Source organism: Daldinia loculata (genome assembly GCF_022478755.1).
Source record: "Daldinia loculata strain CBS 113971 unplaced genomic scaffold F4817scaffold_4, whole genome shotgun sequence".
NCBI classification, from domain to species: domain Eukaryota; kingdom Fungi; phylum Ascomycota; class Sordariomycetes; order Xylariales; family Hypoxylaceae; genus Daldinia; species Daldinia loculata.
The window spans coordinates 869,569-885,178 of record NW_026054858.1 but is presented as its reverse complement, the minus strand read 5'-3'; the positions used below and the strand labels follow the sequence as shown (position 1 = coordinate 885,178).

At 37.6% G+C, this 15,610-nt stretch overlaps 5 protein-coding genes across 5 annotated transcripts; 3 read left to right on the top strand and 2 right to left on the bottom strand.

Moving 5' to 3' along the window:
- Nucleotides 1–4,540: 4,540 nt before the first annotated feature.
- Nucleotides 4,541–5,783, top strand: F4817DRAFT_312177 (taurine catabolism dioxygenase; the record flags this gene model as incomplete). The annotated part of the gene is made up of 4 exons (XM_049300094.1): nucleotides 4,541–4,766; nucleotides 4,830–4,931; nucleotides 4,987–5,547; nucleotides 5,602–5,783. The coding sequence occupies 4 exons, from the start codon at nucleotides 4,541–4,543 to the stop codon at nucleotides 5,781–5,783; spliced, it is 1,071 nt and encodes a 356-aa protein (XP_049163081.1).
- A 624-nt stretch (nucleotides 5,784–6,407) lies between these two features.
- On the top strand, nucleotides 6,408–9,646 carry F4817DRAFT_366841 (threonyl-tRNA synthetase; the record flags this gene model as incomplete). The annotated part of the gene is made up of 7 exons (XM_049307043.1): nucleotides 6,408–7,500; nucleotides 7,567–8,096; nucleotides 8,154–8,186; nucleotides 8,305–8,350; nucleotides 8,400–8,642; nucleotides 8,705–8,920; nucleotides 9,002–9,646. The coding sequence occupies 7 exons, from the start codon at nucleotides 6,408–6,410 to the stop codon at nucleotides 9,187–9,189; spliced, it is 2,349 nt and encodes a 782-aa protein (XP_049163080.1). The 3' UTR covers nucleotides 9,190–9,646.
- On the bottom strand, nucleotides 9,501–11,128 carry F4817DRAFT_182429 (GroES-like protein). Its single transcript, XM_049298370.1, has one exon. It carries the CDS (start codon nucleotides 10,852–10,854, stop codon nucleotides 9,811–9,813), a length of 1,044 nt encoding a protein of 347 aa, XP_049163079.1. The 5' UTR covers nucleotides 10,855–11,128; the 3' UTR covers nucleotides 9,501–9,810.
- Nucleotides 11,129–11,573: 445 nt separating this feature from the next.
- Nucleotides 11,574–12,946, bottom strand: F4817DRAFT_182421 (Clavaminate synthase-like protein). The gene is made up of 3 exons (XM_049298369.1): nucleotides 12,075–12,946; nucleotides 11,980–12,021; nucleotides 11,574–11,922 (listed from the first exon to the last, which is right to left on the bottom strand). Exons 1-3 carry the CDS (start codon nucleotides 12,859–12,861, stop codon nucleotides 11,615–11,617), a joined length of 1,137 nt encoding a protein of 378 aa, XP_049163078.1. The 5' UTR covers nucleotides 12,862–12,946; the 3' UTR covers nucleotides 11,574–11,614.
- An 862-nt stretch (nucleotides 12,947–13,808) lies between these two features.
- Nucleotides 13,809–15,416, top strand: F4817DRAFT_356281 (MFS general substrate transporter; the record flags this gene model as incomplete). The annotated part of the gene is made up of 5 exons (XM_049305775.1): nucleotides 13,809–14,120; nucleotides 14,194–14,373; nucleotides 14,476–14,832; nucleotides 14,888–14,978; nucleotides 15,034–15,416. The coding sequence occupies 5 exons, from the start codon at nucleotides 13,809–13,811 to the stop codon at nucleotides 15,414–15,416; spliced, it is 1,323 nt and encodes a 440-aa protein (XP_049163077.1).
- Between the last annotated feature and the right edge of the window lie 194 nt (nucleotides 15,417–15,610).

The following is a 15,610-nucleotide window of genomic DNA, read 5'->3' as shown; positions in this document are numbered from 1 at the left end:
TATATTAAAAAAATTAAAGCCATTTTTAAAAAAGTTTAAAAGTTATAAATTTATAATCAAAAAAAAATAAAACGAAAAATATAAAAATGTAAACAATATTTGTAAATATATTTAAAAAATATTTATAAAATTTTCCATAATAATTTAACATATTTTTACTTTAATAAAATTTAACGAAAAAATAGTTTTAAAATGTAATAAATTTATAACGTAATAAAAAAATGTAATAAATTAATAATATAATGGAAAATGTAATAAATTTATAATAAATTAAATTAATAAAAAGTTAAAAATTCTTTTATAAAAAAACTATTAATAAATATTATTATTATATAAATTTATATAAATTATTAAATAAATTACCACATTTATTTTATTTATACGTTAAATATATTATTAAAATAATTAATAAAAAAAATCTTTTTTTTTAATTTATTAAATTTTACATTAAACAAAACTTTATAAATTAAAATGTAATAAATTTATAATAAATTACCACATTTATTTTATTTATACGTTAATTATATCATTAAAATAATTAATAAAAAAAATCTTTTTTTTTAATTTATTAAATTTTACATTAAATAAAACTTTACATTTTTATTAATTATTTTATTAATTTTTAAAAAATTTAACCGTTATATTTTTTTTAAAAAAAAACGTAATATTATATAAATATATATAAAAAATAAAAAGTTAAAAAAATATATTATAAATTTTAAATTATTAAAATTAAAATTATTTCGTATATTATTATAATATATTAAATTATTATAAATATAATGTTTAATTTTTTTTATTATTAATAAAAACGTTATAAACTTTTGTAATATTATATAATTTTAAATTAAATTTTTTTAAATATTTTATTTGTAATTTATAAATATAAACATATAAACCATGCGTTACGTGGCGTAAACGGGCGTAATTTAACTTAAAAATTTCGGGTTTATTTAAAGTTATTTAAAATAACATTATTTACGGTTAATAAAATAATATTATAATAATACATTTATATGTGATTATTATAACGATTGCGTGATTATAAATGGATTTATTTGTTAAGTTTTTTATATATTACGGGGTATATAATTTTATTACTTTTAAACAATATTTTTAAAATTATATATATGTGTGTTTATAAACTCGTATGTTTAAATAAACTTATAAAATAAACGTAATAAAAGTAATCGTTTATAAACCATTTAATTTTACCAATTTTGACTTATTTTATTTTAAGTGATTTTAAACCCGAAATTTTCGAGTTAAGTTACGTTTATTTACGCCACGTAACGCGTGGTCCGTATGTTTATACTTATAAATTATAAGTAAAATATTTAAAAATTTTTAATTTAAAATTATATAATGTTATAAAAGTTTTTAATATTTTCGTTAATAATAAAAAATTTAAATATTATGTTTATAATAATTTAATATATTATAATAATGTACGAAATAATTTTAATTTTAATGATTTAAAATTAATAATATGTTTTTTTTAACTTTTTATTTTTTTTATATACTTATACGGTATTACGTTTTTATATATTAAACTTTAACGTTTTAAAATATATATATAATTATATATTTAAATATAATAATAATTATATATTTAAATATAATAATAATTATATATTTAAATATAATAATAATTTAATATTTATTTTATAATTACATATAAAATTTTTTTTTTTAATAATTTAAAATTAATAATATTATTTTTTAAACTTTTTAACTTTTTTTACATATTTATACGATTTTATATATTAAGTTTTAACGTTTATTACAATTATCGTTACGCGTTATAATTACCGTTATAACCGATGTTACAATTAACGCGTTATAACCGTTATAATTATTTTTAATATTTTAAAAAACTTAAAATGTATAAATTTAATTAATAAATTTAATAATAAAATTAATATAATTATATAATTAATTAAATTTATTATAAAAACGCATTAATATTATTATTTTAATAATATTATTTTAATAATTTCGTTAATATTATTGTTTTAAAACGTTAAACGTTATGTTAATAAAGTTTAAATTAATAATGTAAAATTTTTTTTTGTTTATTTTATTATATTTTTTTAACTATATTAATTTTTAACCAATTATATTTTTAATTTATTTTTAAAAAAAATTTTACATTTTTAATTTAAGTTAATTTAAATTTTTTTATTTTTTTTATAATATATTAATATTAATGTAAATAATAATTTATTTATTAAATATTTTTTAACTTTATTATTAAGTTTATTAATTAAATTTATATATTTTAAATTTTTTAAAATATTAAAAATAAAGTTAAAAGTGGTTAATATTAACTGTAATATCGGTTATAACACGGTATATAATAAAGTTATACGGGTATAAAAAAAAGCCGGGAAAGTTAAAACAATTAAATAATAATTTTTAAAACATTTTATACGTGGTTACGGGTATTATAAATGTTGTTATAAATATTGTTATAATGTTAATAAAAATGGTTAATATTAATTATAATATCGATCGTAATATCGGTTATAACGCGGTAATTGTAATTCGGTAATTATAATACGCGATAAAATTATATAAATATAAAAAAAAAACGAAAATATTAAAATAATTAAATAATAACTTTTAAAATATTTTATACGTAATTATAAATTATAAATATTATTATAAATATTATTATAATATTAATTATAATTTATTATTAATTATATTATAAATTATAATATTATTTTTTATATTAAATGTTAAAATTTATAATATTATAACGTAATATTATATAAATATATAAAAAACATAAAAAAGTAAAAAAAGTAAAATATTAACTTTAAATTATAAAAATAAAAAATATTTTATACATTATTATTAAATATTAAATTATTATAAATTTATTATTAATTTATTATTATTAAAAAAATTATATTATATAAATTTTTTTAACGTTTAAATTAACTTAAATTAAAATTTAAAAAACATTTAATTGGTAACTTATAAATATAAACACATAAACATGCGTTTATATAACGCTATGGCGTAAACCAATAAATAAAACTTTATTTTAAATGACTTTAAATTAAAATTTCGATTTTTTTTGGTTTATAAGGTTATATTCCTTTAACCACACCACTTTTTTAACCAATCATAACCCGTATAACTTTTTTTAAAAAAAATCGAAACTTTAATTTAAAATTACTTTAAACACGTTTTTTTTAAAAAATCGTTTTATAAAAAACAATATTAACATTATTTAATTAATAAAATTATTAAAAAAACAATAACGTTAACGCATTTTTACAATAAATAATAATTATATACAATCGTATTAATTTTATTATTAAATTTATCGATTAAATCCACATATTTTAAATCTTTTAAAGTATTAAAAGTGGTTATAACAATCGTAACACCGGTTATAACACCGGTCGTAATAATTAATTAATTAATAAAATCATTAAAAACAATAACGCTAACACGTTTTTACAATAAATAATTATTAATTATATAATTATATTAACTTTATTATTAAATTTATTAATTAAATCCACGTATTTTAAATCTTTTAAAATATTAAAAATAACCGTAATACTTACCAATTATAATATTTACCGGTCGCAACGCATTAACCGCAACAATAATCGCAACAAAATTATACAAATATAAAAAAAAATAAAAAAGTTTAAATAATAATATTATTATTTTTAAATATAAAATAAATTATTTTATACGTGGTTATAAATGTTATTATAAATATTATTATAAATATAAATTTTAATATAACATTTTTATACGTTAAAATTTAATATATAAAAAAATAATACCGTATAAATATATAAAAAAAATAAAAAACTTTAAATTATTATATTAAAGTTAAAATATAACGCATTTTATTCTATTAATACATATTATTAATTATATTATTAATTATAATAATTAATAATATTATTACCGTAAAAAAGTTTTAACGTTTAAAATTATAATATAAAAACGTAACGTTATATAAATATATAAAAAATTTAAATAAATAAATATAATATATTATTAACTTTAAATCATTTAAATTAAAACTATTTTATACGTTATTATATTATATTAAATTATCGTAAATATAATACTTAATTATTTATTACCAAAATCTCTTTACAACAAACGCTTAAGCTTAAGCCAACCTTAAACCACATTTCGTAAAATAACATACCCGTAACCCACAAATATAAACACACAGGCCATGCGTTTTCAAGGCACCTGTGGCGCCGGTGCGGGCGCAGCCCGCGCCCTTACGAAATGTGGTCTAAGTTTACTGAGATAAGCAAAGCCCGCTTCTCGAATTCTGGTCTAAGCTACTGAAATAAGTTAAACGTATAATTCTGGTGTACAAGGTCTTAGACCTGCCTTAAACCACAGATTCGAGATTGTTTTAAGGGGTTGTTCCGGGGTTTGATTGGTTAAAAAAAAGTGTGGCTAAGGGAGGTACAACCCCACGAACGATCTCGAATTTGTGGTCTGAGTTTACTGAGATAAGACTTATCGTATAAATACAGCATACATGGCACTGGAAGCGCTTACCACTGGAGCTACCCAGCCTGTACAGCTCCATGAAGATAAGGAGCGTTCGTACCCGTTTCCCTTAAGCCTCGTCGGAGCTCTAGAGAAGTTCTCCTACGAAGAGACAACCCCCACTATTGGCCGGGAATATCCGAGTCTGAACATTGTTGACGACTTGCTCAACGCTAGCAATGCCGACGACCTTATTCGTGACCTTGCTATCACTAGTAAGTTTGATTTGATATGAGCTACTCCTTTTACAAGGAAGTTGTGACCTTAACTCTGTGTAGTTTCCCAGAGGGGTGTGGTGTTCTTTCGTTCTCAGGATAACCTTACAAACGATCTTCAGAAGCAACTAGTTCACCGGCTAGGTCAACTCACTGGGAAACCGAGTGATTCAACATTGCATATACACCCGATCTTGAACGGCACATCTGAAGTTTGGAGTGGGCGATGATCAAATTAGCACTATCAGCTCGCTGCAGCGGAAGAAGCTCCAAAGAGACCTACGTAAATCGAAAAGTAAGAGGTATGATGCCGCACAGTGGCATTCGGATATTCAATTTGAACCTGTCCCTGCCGATTATACCTCCCTCCGTCTGACGGAGCTTCCGACTACCGGGGGTGACACACTTTGGGCATCTGGATATGATATATATGACCTATTCTCGAAGCCGTATCAGAAATTCTTAGAGGGCCTGACAGCTACGTTTATTGGGGAAGGGTTCTTGGCTGCCGCCGCAGCGAATCCCGAAAAAGTCAAATTACACGAGGGACCAAGAGGAAATGATGCCAATGTCGGAAGAGAACTGAAAGCAGTCCATCCAGTAGTTAGGACTAACCCAGTTACTGGGTGGAAAAGTATCTTTGCGGTCGGACCGTTTCCAAGGTATATCAACGAATTGTCAGACCAAGAATCCTCGGAGTTACTCGAAAAGTTTGGTCGAACAATTCTCGAGAACCATGAATTGCAAGTTCGATTTAAATGGAGGAACAAGAATGACCTAGGTAAGTTCCTAATAGCTTAAGTATCGACATATATTAGATACTAAAATAATACAGCAATCTGGGATAATAGAAGCGCTTTTCATACTGCTACTTTTGACTACGATGGTCTTGGAGAGAGGTTCGGAAACCGGGCGGTCGGGATAGGAGAGATGCCTTATTTTGATCCGAACAGTAAATCTAAGGCCGAAGCATTGTCAGGTAGGAAAAGTAATGGCGCGAATAATACGGATGAGTAAGGGGGGACGAGAAAGGGGGGGGAGGGGGGGGGATATTGTTGTTTGAGTGATTAGCATAAGTGTGTTCATTAAGGGTAACCATTGATTAAAGCGTAATACGAGAAGAGTAGTAGTAGTAGTAGTAGTAGTAGTAACAATTAATGTATTCGTTTGTATTTATTATGAGTTATGTGCTGTTACCAAGTCGTCATTCAATTCATAATAAGTCAAATGTAAAAGGCATGTAACATTTAAAATATGAAAATATGGATGCATATTGTACCTAAGTAACATTGATGAAGGTAATATTGATAAAGGGGTAATCGTTATCAAGGTACTTTGTATCTATGCGGGGCTGGCGGGGTAGAGGGGCATTGGTGGGCTAAATAATATTTTACCCTGGGAAGCACCTGCGTTTATGTATTATACCATTTATACCTTACCATTTAACGCTGTTAATTTAACGTTGTTACATAACAGCGAATACGGCGTTGTTTCTGTCATTGGTTGTGAACTTGTGACTCAACCCAACTTTCCTTCAGTTCTTTCCATTCCCAAGTCGCAAACCCGCAAACCCGCAAACCCGCAACCCCGACTTTACCCTGCTCGACAAACACTTGACTCCCCTTAAAATAATACGACAACATGGCTGACGCCGGGTCTGGGGATGTCAAGAAGGTTGTGGTTGGTGGGCCAAAGCCTTCAAAGAAGGACAAAAAGAGTAAAGCAGCCGGCGAAGATGTTAGCACTGGTCCCCTCGAGATGACACCACCGCCTGATTTCCTCAAGACACGCCTCGACTTGTTTGACCGTCTAAAGAAGAAGTATGACGAGGAAATTGCCAAGAGACCGCGAGAGCAGATTACAATTACCCTACCTGACGGCTCTGTCAAGATTGGAACGAGCTGGGAGACCACACCTGGCGAGATTGCGAAGGGTGTGTCGAATAGTTTGTACAAGCGCTCTGTTGTCGCTAGAATAGACGGAGACAAATTATGGGACTTGGAGAGGCCTCTGGAGCAAAGTTGCAAACTCGAATTATTAACCTTTGACGACCCTAAGGGAAAGGAGGTGTTCTGGCACAGCTCGGCCCATATCCTTGGCGAGGCCTGCGAGAGGAGGTTCGGCTGTTCCTTATGTATCGGGCCCCCGATCGATGATGGTTTCTACTATGAGATGGCCCTACCCGGCGGAGGTGCTGTCCAGACAAGCGACTGGACGCCTCTGGAGCGTATCGTTGGAGATATTGTTAAAGAGCGCCAACGATTCGAACGTCTTGAGATGACCAAGGATGAGCTACTCGAAATGTTCAGCTATAACAAATACAAGCAGCACATCATCTCCACCAAGATTCCCGATGGTACTTCTACTACCGTATATCGTAACGGTCCCTTGATCGACCTTTGCCGTGGGCCGCATGTGCCTGACACTGGTCGAATCGAAGCATTCTCCATCATGAAGAACTCGGCATCATACTTTCTAGGATCTCAGGAGAACGATTCCCTCCAACGTATTTATGGTGTATCCTTCCCGGATAAGAAGAAGATGGCAGAGCATAAGAAATTCCTGGAGGAGGCAGCCAAGCGAGATCACCGAAAGCTCGGTAAAGAGCAAGAGCTCTTCATGTTTCACGAACTCTCTCCTGGCTCGGCCTTCTTCTTGCCTCACGGTACAAGGATCTACAATACGCTTCTCGCATACATCCGAGATCAGTACCACAAACGTGATTATCAAGAAGGTTTGTCTATTACCGACCCCTATCCCCCCCCTTTTCCAATCATGGTTAACTAACTGCCTACCTTAGTCATTACTCCCAACATTTTCAATTCGGAGCTTTGGAAGATGAGCGGACACTGGGAGTATTACCAAGAGGACATGTTTGTCATAGATCTGAATAAGGAGAAATGGGGCCTGAAGCCCATGAATTGCCCGGCCCATTTCCTCATGTTTGCTCACAGTCCCAAGGTATACAGTCAGCTGCCATTGCGTCTCGCCGACTTTGGTGTCCTCCACCGGAACGAGGCGAGCGGTGCCCTGTCAGGCCTTACTCGCGTCCGTCGATTCCAGCAAGACGATTCCCATATCTTCTGCCGACTCGACCAGGTCACAAGTGAGATTTCCGATTTGTTTGATTTCCTCTCCGAGATGTATGGCCTCCTGGGATTTACCTTCAAGCTTCAACTATCTACCCGCCCCGAAAAGTTTATGGGCCAGATTGAGACCTGGGACACGGCCGAGAGCATGCTAAAAGAGGCTCTTAACGGGTTTGCGGCCGGACCTAGTGGCGTGTCGTGGACTCTCAATGAGGGGGATGGCGCCTTCTACGGACCTAAGGTAATATTTTAAGTGGTTCTGCTCTGATCATCTACAGCTTTGCTAACTATACTTTAGATCGATATCAAGATCCTAGACTGTTTGAACCGAGTTAGTATACCTACTTATTCTATCATATAGCTTGATCGCAGTGCAAGCACCGCGTTTGGCTTTCATTTCAAACCTCGTGTGTTGCTAGTCCAAGGAGTCGAGCTGACCGTATATTCAGGAGTGGCAATGTGCTACAATTCAACTTGACTTTATGGGCCCCGAGAGTAATATCCCTTCCGATGATACTACATATTCGTTGCTAACACTTGGTAGACTTTGGTCTCGAATATGTCACAGCCGAGACGCACGCTGCAAAACCCAAGCAGGATGAGCCTGCTGCAGAGGCGGCAGGAGCTAAAGCAAGCGAAGTCCAACCGGGTAACGCGGCCCTGGCGAACCCAGGCACAGGTGAGAGTGGAGCGAAACGGGAGAGAGTCATCAAGCCTTTGAGTCCCGGTTGCGCACGCCCAGTTATCATTCATCGCGCTATGGCGGGATCTATAGAGAGATTCATGGGTAAGAATGTCGAACGTCCGGGAACATAAAGACGATTAGACTGCTTACGTTTAATTATTTAGGTATTCTCATCGAGCACTTTGCAGGAAAGTGGCCTTTCTGGCTGAGCCCGCGTCAAGTGATGGTTATCCCAGTCGGAATGGGCTTCATGTCATATGCACAAGAAGTTAGGGATATTCTCAAGAAGGAGAAGATATTCGTCGATATCGACACTAGCGGAAACACGCTTCCCAAGAAGGTGCGAAGTGCACAGCTAGCACAGTACAACTTTATATTCGGTAAGCATTTCGTCCCATTGGAGTTGTTAAAACTATCTTCTTTGAGTCAACGTGAATACTGACGCGATCGCCAAAATCTAGTTGTCGGAGACGAGGAGATGAAAGGTCGACAAGTGAATGTGCGATACCGAGATGATACATCTACCCAGGACCGGGGTAAGCCTGTGCCCCTAGACGAGGTGATCGAGAAGCTACGAGGACTGCAGGCCGACCGAGGCTCGTATAATCCCTTCCCGTCAGAGAAACAGGCGGATAAGAAGGCGGCATGAGTTGAGGCTCGGACCTGTTAAGTAGATACCGATAGACTATAACGGACTGTTGGGCCCAACACCGTACGGGATGACCAAAATAAAAGATAATTCAGAAGTTGCTATACGCCGAGGATGTATTCTATTTTCTTGGGATGCTATTCCTACCTAGGCTCTCTACATATACTGGAGGCAGCCCTGCGGGCTGCACAATATGCCCGAGTTTACATAATTGCGCACGTGCCAGATACTGCCCATTGAGTTACTTTCCTATTTGGGCCATGGAAAAAATTCGACACAATAACCCCTCGTAAACTCGGGCATCGGGCATAGAAATCCCCCTTGATTTCGGGTGGTACTGTGTTAAAAATATGGTGGTTGTGTGTGGTGCGGTGTTTGGACATAGATTAACAATGGTGGTTCTGCAAAGGCCATCTAATATACTGCATAGGCTATACGCGAGCTGACTACCAACAGGGCAAGTAATAGAGTCGCTATGAGATGACCAATACTAGACCAGTATATCAAAGTTGGACCTTCCAGTATAAGATTATTAAATCTGCTATCAACACAAGCTAATGCCATTGAAGCATGACTAATATATAGGATTCTATATACGTGGTGTCTCTGATCTCATACGGCCTATGAGATCTTATAAACTAGCTTCTCAGCCCTGACCTTACCCTCTTGCTGCTCTTGGAAGCCAGTCAATATACTATCGAAGCCACCAAGCTCTCTCACCTTGTTGGGCCTGATTTTACCGCTGGACAGCAACTCCGGGAGCATCGTCAAGTACTTCTCCCACAAGGCCTTGTCTTGCGGAGTTGGCTCTCCACAGTTGTCAAAGGTGCCGTATTTTATAGGCCGCCCGAATACGGTGTAGACGATTGTGCTTTCTAGCTTGATCTTCTTATTCTCGATCTTCTCTCTAATCTTATCCACAGGGAGGGTGGTGACAATGTGGCCGCCCTTGGTTGGTGATACAGCCTTTGCAACGGCCTCTACCGTGCCGTTCTCGCTGATACAATCGAAAGCAAACTCGAGCCCGTGGTGCGTGAGTTTCTGGATCTGCTCGGGCCAATTGGGATCCTTGTAGTCTATGACGGCATCGGCACCTAGCGACTTTAGAAGCTCATGATGCTGGGAAGATCCGGTAGCGATGACGAAGACGCCGGCTAATTTTCCTAGTTGGATAGCGTACTGGCCCACGCTTGACGTGCCCCCGTTGATAAGGAAGGGAAAGGCAGTCTTGGCCGGCTTGCTTGGCTCAGGCAGTTTTAGCCTCCCGAACATGGCTTGCATAGCGGTTGCAAAGGCGAGCGGGATCGCGGCGGCATCTTGGTAGGAGACTTTGTCCGGGATTGGGTAGACCAGGCTTGCCTCGGTGACGATGTATTCCGCAAATGCTCCTCGAGGCGGATTGGTAGATGATCCAAAGACGAAACCAGCGACACGCTGTCCCTCTCGCCAGTGGGAGCCGTTGGTGTCTTGCACAGTACCGGCAAAGTCACAGCCCAGTATCCGACCAGGAGGTACGGACAGCATGCTCTTCCAGTCCGTTGGGTTTTGAGCGACATAGTGGGCTTTGACTAGGATTTCTCCCTCGCTAGGTTTGGGGACATCTATATCTTGGACCTTTGCCGTCTTGCCCTCGGCGACGACCAATGCTTTCATTTTCGATGCCATTGTTACCTTGGTGGTTGATAATAGTTGCCTCTGCTGTGCTGAGATATGCTGTGTTATAGCGAAGAAGGTAAAGAGGAAGGGGACCAAAGGGGGCCTTTATGGCTGAAGTCAACACGCCGAGGTCTAATTATGTAATACTCGATGTTATATAGCGATAATCATTACGTACCTACACCATATCCAAGGGGAACTCTATACTATGGGGTTTAGAAAAAGTTCGTAGCGGCTAGAATACCTGGGTAGCACTAGGTATTTTGGAAAACTTATTATTGATGTCATTTTCTTTCTTTTATTGTTAAATTGATGTCGAAGGAAGCCTCTATGAAATGTTCGAGCTTTAAGATGTTAAGCTGGTTCATAGAAATTCAAATGCTATTAGTTTTTCTATATAACAGAGGCTGTATCGGAATATAATCGAACCGGCAAGCCTTGATCCACTGTACGGCGTGTATTTATTTACTCGGTCCCAGTGGCTTCTAACTCTTCACTTGATAGAGGCGGTGAAAGATTGTTATCATTGTTACATCAAGAGGACCTAGTTATTGCATCGATACATGGATGAATCGTAGTGTATACCACTTATACGCGGAAATGTGTGTATTATTACCCAATCTTAAACTAGGCAAATATAATTCCCTTAGCCCGAACGATTTATAAGCTCAGTCTTTGTAATCCTCATTCTTTCGCCTATATATCAAGACCCTTATAGGAGTAGCTTGGGAGAGTATAGAATTGCACACTGGGATAAATCATCATCGGACTACTTGTAGTAATTCTGTACACTCAATCCCTTGAATTCGAAAGAAGTCCCCTCACGCTTGTCGAGAATAGTCTTATAATGCACATCCTTAACTCGTGCTCTCACGTACTCAGTCCCGGAGACTACTGGCTTGTTCGGGTCTTTATCTTCCGCTGGAATGATCCCAAGACGGTCTAGCAGCGGAGATGGGACAGTCTTCATAGGCGTGTTCGCGCCAGGCCTACTAAAATAGAGTAAACCAAGTCGGGGAATGTTGATTTGATCTTTCGGCGGCGTGACCACACGGTGAACAGTTGACTTGATGAACCCTCATAGTCTGGTAAGCTTGGTGCACGGGCAACTGATTTGGAGAGTTTGGTATTTACCGTTTGTTAGAAACGTCAAAGTATCCGCCGCGTTGCAAGTGACTTAATACCCCTGGGTTAGTATAGGACTATGCGTAGCGGAGAGGTCGACTTACTACCACCCTTTACGGGGCTCACATATTTCCACTCGCCCTCTGGCGTGCGTATCTGTAACCCGGCAACATGTTGAGAGAATAGCAGAGTCAAGCTGCCAAAGTCGGTGTGACCACCCTTAGAGTAGGCTTGGGCTTTGTCCCATTCCTCTTGACTTCTTACGTTGTAGATCATGTACCTGAGGTGGTCATCCGACTCCTCGTCATAAGCGTGCGCATCTGCGAGGTAATTTTCTGGAAGTTCAAGGATGATGGAAATGAGTACGAAGAGTTTCCGGATCACCTTGTCGAACAGATCTCTATGAAAGGACGCAATCTCGCCCCAATTCTGCTCGACAATCCTGTGCTTCCCGACGTTGTCAAAAGCTGGAATGGCTTTGGGTATATTCAGCATCTCCACATTCTCCTTGACTCCCGTGTCGCCAATCCAGCGGGAATTCTCTCTGTATCCGAAATACTCGCCTTCAGCAAAGTTACAGGGAAACCGTCTTTTCTCCTCTAGGGGCTCTTTGAAAAATGTATTCCCGATGCTGAACTGACGGAGAACACGTTCATCATCAATGCCCGTATTGACTACGGACCAGAAACCAACTTTAGTGACGGCATCGTAAAGTTTCTTAGCAAGCTCTTGCTTGCCGCCGGGCTCGTCAAACCGCGACAGATCAATCTTGGGCAGTTCTGCATATTCAAGATTCTCTGAAGTCTTAGTTGGCCGAGTCCACGGTTTCACTAGAACTTTACTATCATGCAGCTGGCTTGCCGCTGGCGTCTCGATAGCAATAGGGGCCATACTGATTGACTCAAAGAATGTTTATTAATTTCTTTTTTGGACGGATAAATATCCGTAGCTCAGTCCGACCAAGATAGTCTTGTCTTATATCAACCAAACTATGTACACTAGATATTGTTTTTTATCACAATATTTAGTCAAACTAGTTAGTTGTAAGTGTTCTTCCATGGAGTATAGCGTATGCCTTTTAATGTGATTGGTCGACTTGTCGTGGGGTGGTTGCGGGGGTAGTTGCGTGCTTTGTGTTCTCATCGACCTCATCGCAGGCGTGCTCGGAAACCCATCAATGAGGTTAGAGGAACTGCCGGAATACCTAATACGGTCCCGAGAGCATCGGGTGCCCCTCCGCAACGGCTGGTTTCTCGCGGTAGTTGATGGCAGACTTCGAAATAGGGGTCACCGGAGCCCGGTTGCCCCCCTCGCTTTCGCCACGGAGGTCATAAGTGATAGAGATTAACTTGCTATCTCCGTTAGCTCTTCCCAGGGTCTGGAATATAGAACTAACCGTAGAGGGTCTCTAATTCCGATGTACACTCTTATAATATGATGTGATAACGCAATAAAAGGTCGTGCCTAGCTTAAGCTCGGCAAACCGCCGCCAACCCCTTGACGTCGTAATTCGGGCCACGCTCATCTATCTATGTAAAGGCTACCGCCGCCGACTCGGCTGGCCACTCTTTTCTCGTTCCTCAAGGCAAGTCCGCTTGTCCGACATTGCACCTATCAGAGGTTTTAAAAGAGAATCTGTTATATCTAACTCTGGTATAGGTTGTTTCCCATAGGGCTATTTGTATACTACTAGCCTAGCAAATCTCAACATGGCTTCCAGTAGTAGTAAATTCGACATCAAAGTCGATGAAACGGCAGTCTCGGAACGCGGCACTGACACCGATGTTGCTATGGATCAAGACTTATCTGGCGCCGACTTGAAGCTTGAGAGGGTCGTGATGAGGAAGATAGATATGTGGCTAGTTGGCTTTTATTCATTGGTTTACGTCTTCAGAGTTATCGACTCCTCCAATTATTCAAATGCAGCTATCATCAATCTTGAAAATGGCACAGGTATCAAGAAGCAGCTAGGACTGAGCCCTTCTCAATGGGCCTGGACATTGTCTATATTCTCCTATAGCTACATGGTTTTTGAACCCACGAACACCCTCGCGATGAAGGTGTTTTCACCTTCGAGATGGATGTTTGTACTCATCCTCGGCTGGGGTATATCTGCCTGCTCATCTGCAGCAGCACAGGACTTCACAGGTGTAAGTAGTTATGGGTTCTCTGAGATTCGGAGCTATTGATCTTGTAGACTCTAACATGGATGTATACCTATAGATGATGTGTGTTCGGTTTGCCATTGGGCTGGCCGAAGCTGGGTTCTATCCTGCCGTATTATACCACATGGCCTTCTGGTATAAGCCTATTGAAATGCCACAGAGGATTGCTATTTTCTACTCGCTTGGTCAGCTTTCTCCGGCGGTGAGCGGCCTGCTTGCTTATGCCATTGGCTTCATGGTAAGCAACCCTATCTCATACCGTCTTATTTATGATTACCCAGCTGCGTGGGGAATTTTGCTCCTGATTAGCGAGTGTCATTAATGACGATCTTATCATTAGGATGGACTAGGCGGTCTTGCTGGTTGGCGATGGCTTTTTTTGATTGAAGGTTTGCCTGCTATTGTGCTCTCGGTTGGGGCGTTATGGCTACCGGACTACCCCGAGACAGCCCTGATGCTCACAGACGAGGAGCGAGACTTTTTACGAGACCGTCTCGAAAAGACTGCCCCCTCGGGAAGAAAAGGGTACTGGGATTTCGAATCGCTGAAAAAGCTTATCAAAGATCCCACCTTTTATACATTTACCTTGTATTGGATCTGCCATGGAATCGGTGGCTTTGGTATTGGGACAGCGTTGCCCACTGTCATTTATGAACTGGGCTTCACGACGACGTCCAACTCGCAGCTTATGAATATTGTAAGAAGATGGACCTGCCTCTAACCTAAGATTATATCTAATGTCTACATTACAGCCTCCTTACCTATCCGCGTTCCTCTTCTTGAATATCTTAGGTTACTTTTTGCATAAAAAGACTATTAGGCCGTGGACTACTGCTGTTATAAGTGAGTGTAGAGTCAATCACGGAACGTATTGTTGTGGATGCTGACAGTTTCGCAGTTGAGTCGACTATCATTGTTTGCTATATAATTCTCTTTACAGTCCGCAACTCGGTAGTGAGGTATATATTCTTGATTGTCGCCGTCTCGTGCGCGGGCTCGGCATATCCAGTAATATGGCCGGAGCGTATTCGAGCACTCAGGGGGACAGTTGCATCTGGGTTAGGTATTGGGTGGACGAATGCTATGGCGCAATTTAGCGGCATCGCAGGCCCGCATGTCTACAGCACAGTGTTTGGCCCCTCGTACCATGTGTCGTATGGAATTTGTCTCGGGTTCCTGAGTATCGGAATCGCTGCAATCTTGACTTCCTGGTGGCTTGTGTGGCGGAGGGACCGAAAGGAGCAAGCAGAGCAGGACCAAGGGGGTGAACAGTCAGCTTAAGCATTTTGGGATAGAGACTTATGGAATCCTTGGAGAGTAATTGATGACCACTATCTCATTATACTGATTCAACTTTCATTCGGATGATGGTGTCAATCTTATAAAGCTAGATAACATGGCAGTAAGTAACTTCGCGAGAAGTATACAAAGTAGGCCTCGCTATGTAATATATCTTATACTATAATATGTCGAGC

Coding starts and splice junctions, on each gene's coding strand:
- F4817DRAFT_182421 (XM_049298369.1), bottom strand. CDS start 12,861: ATGGCCCCTATTGCTATCGAGACGCCAGCGGCAAGCCAGCTGCATGAT. Junction 12,022..12,074: donor GAGCCCCGTAAAGGGTGGTA/GTAAGTCGACCT, acceptor AGGGGTATTAAG/TCACTTGCAACGCGGCGGAT. Junction 11,923..11,979: donor TTTGACGTTTCTAACAAACG/GTAAATACCAAA, acceptor CCAGACTATGAG/GGTTCATCAAGTCAACTGTT.
- F4817DRAFT_182429 (XM_049298370.1), bottom strand. CDS start 10,854: ATGGCATCGAAAATGAAAGCATTGGTCGTCGCCGAGGGCAAGACGGCA.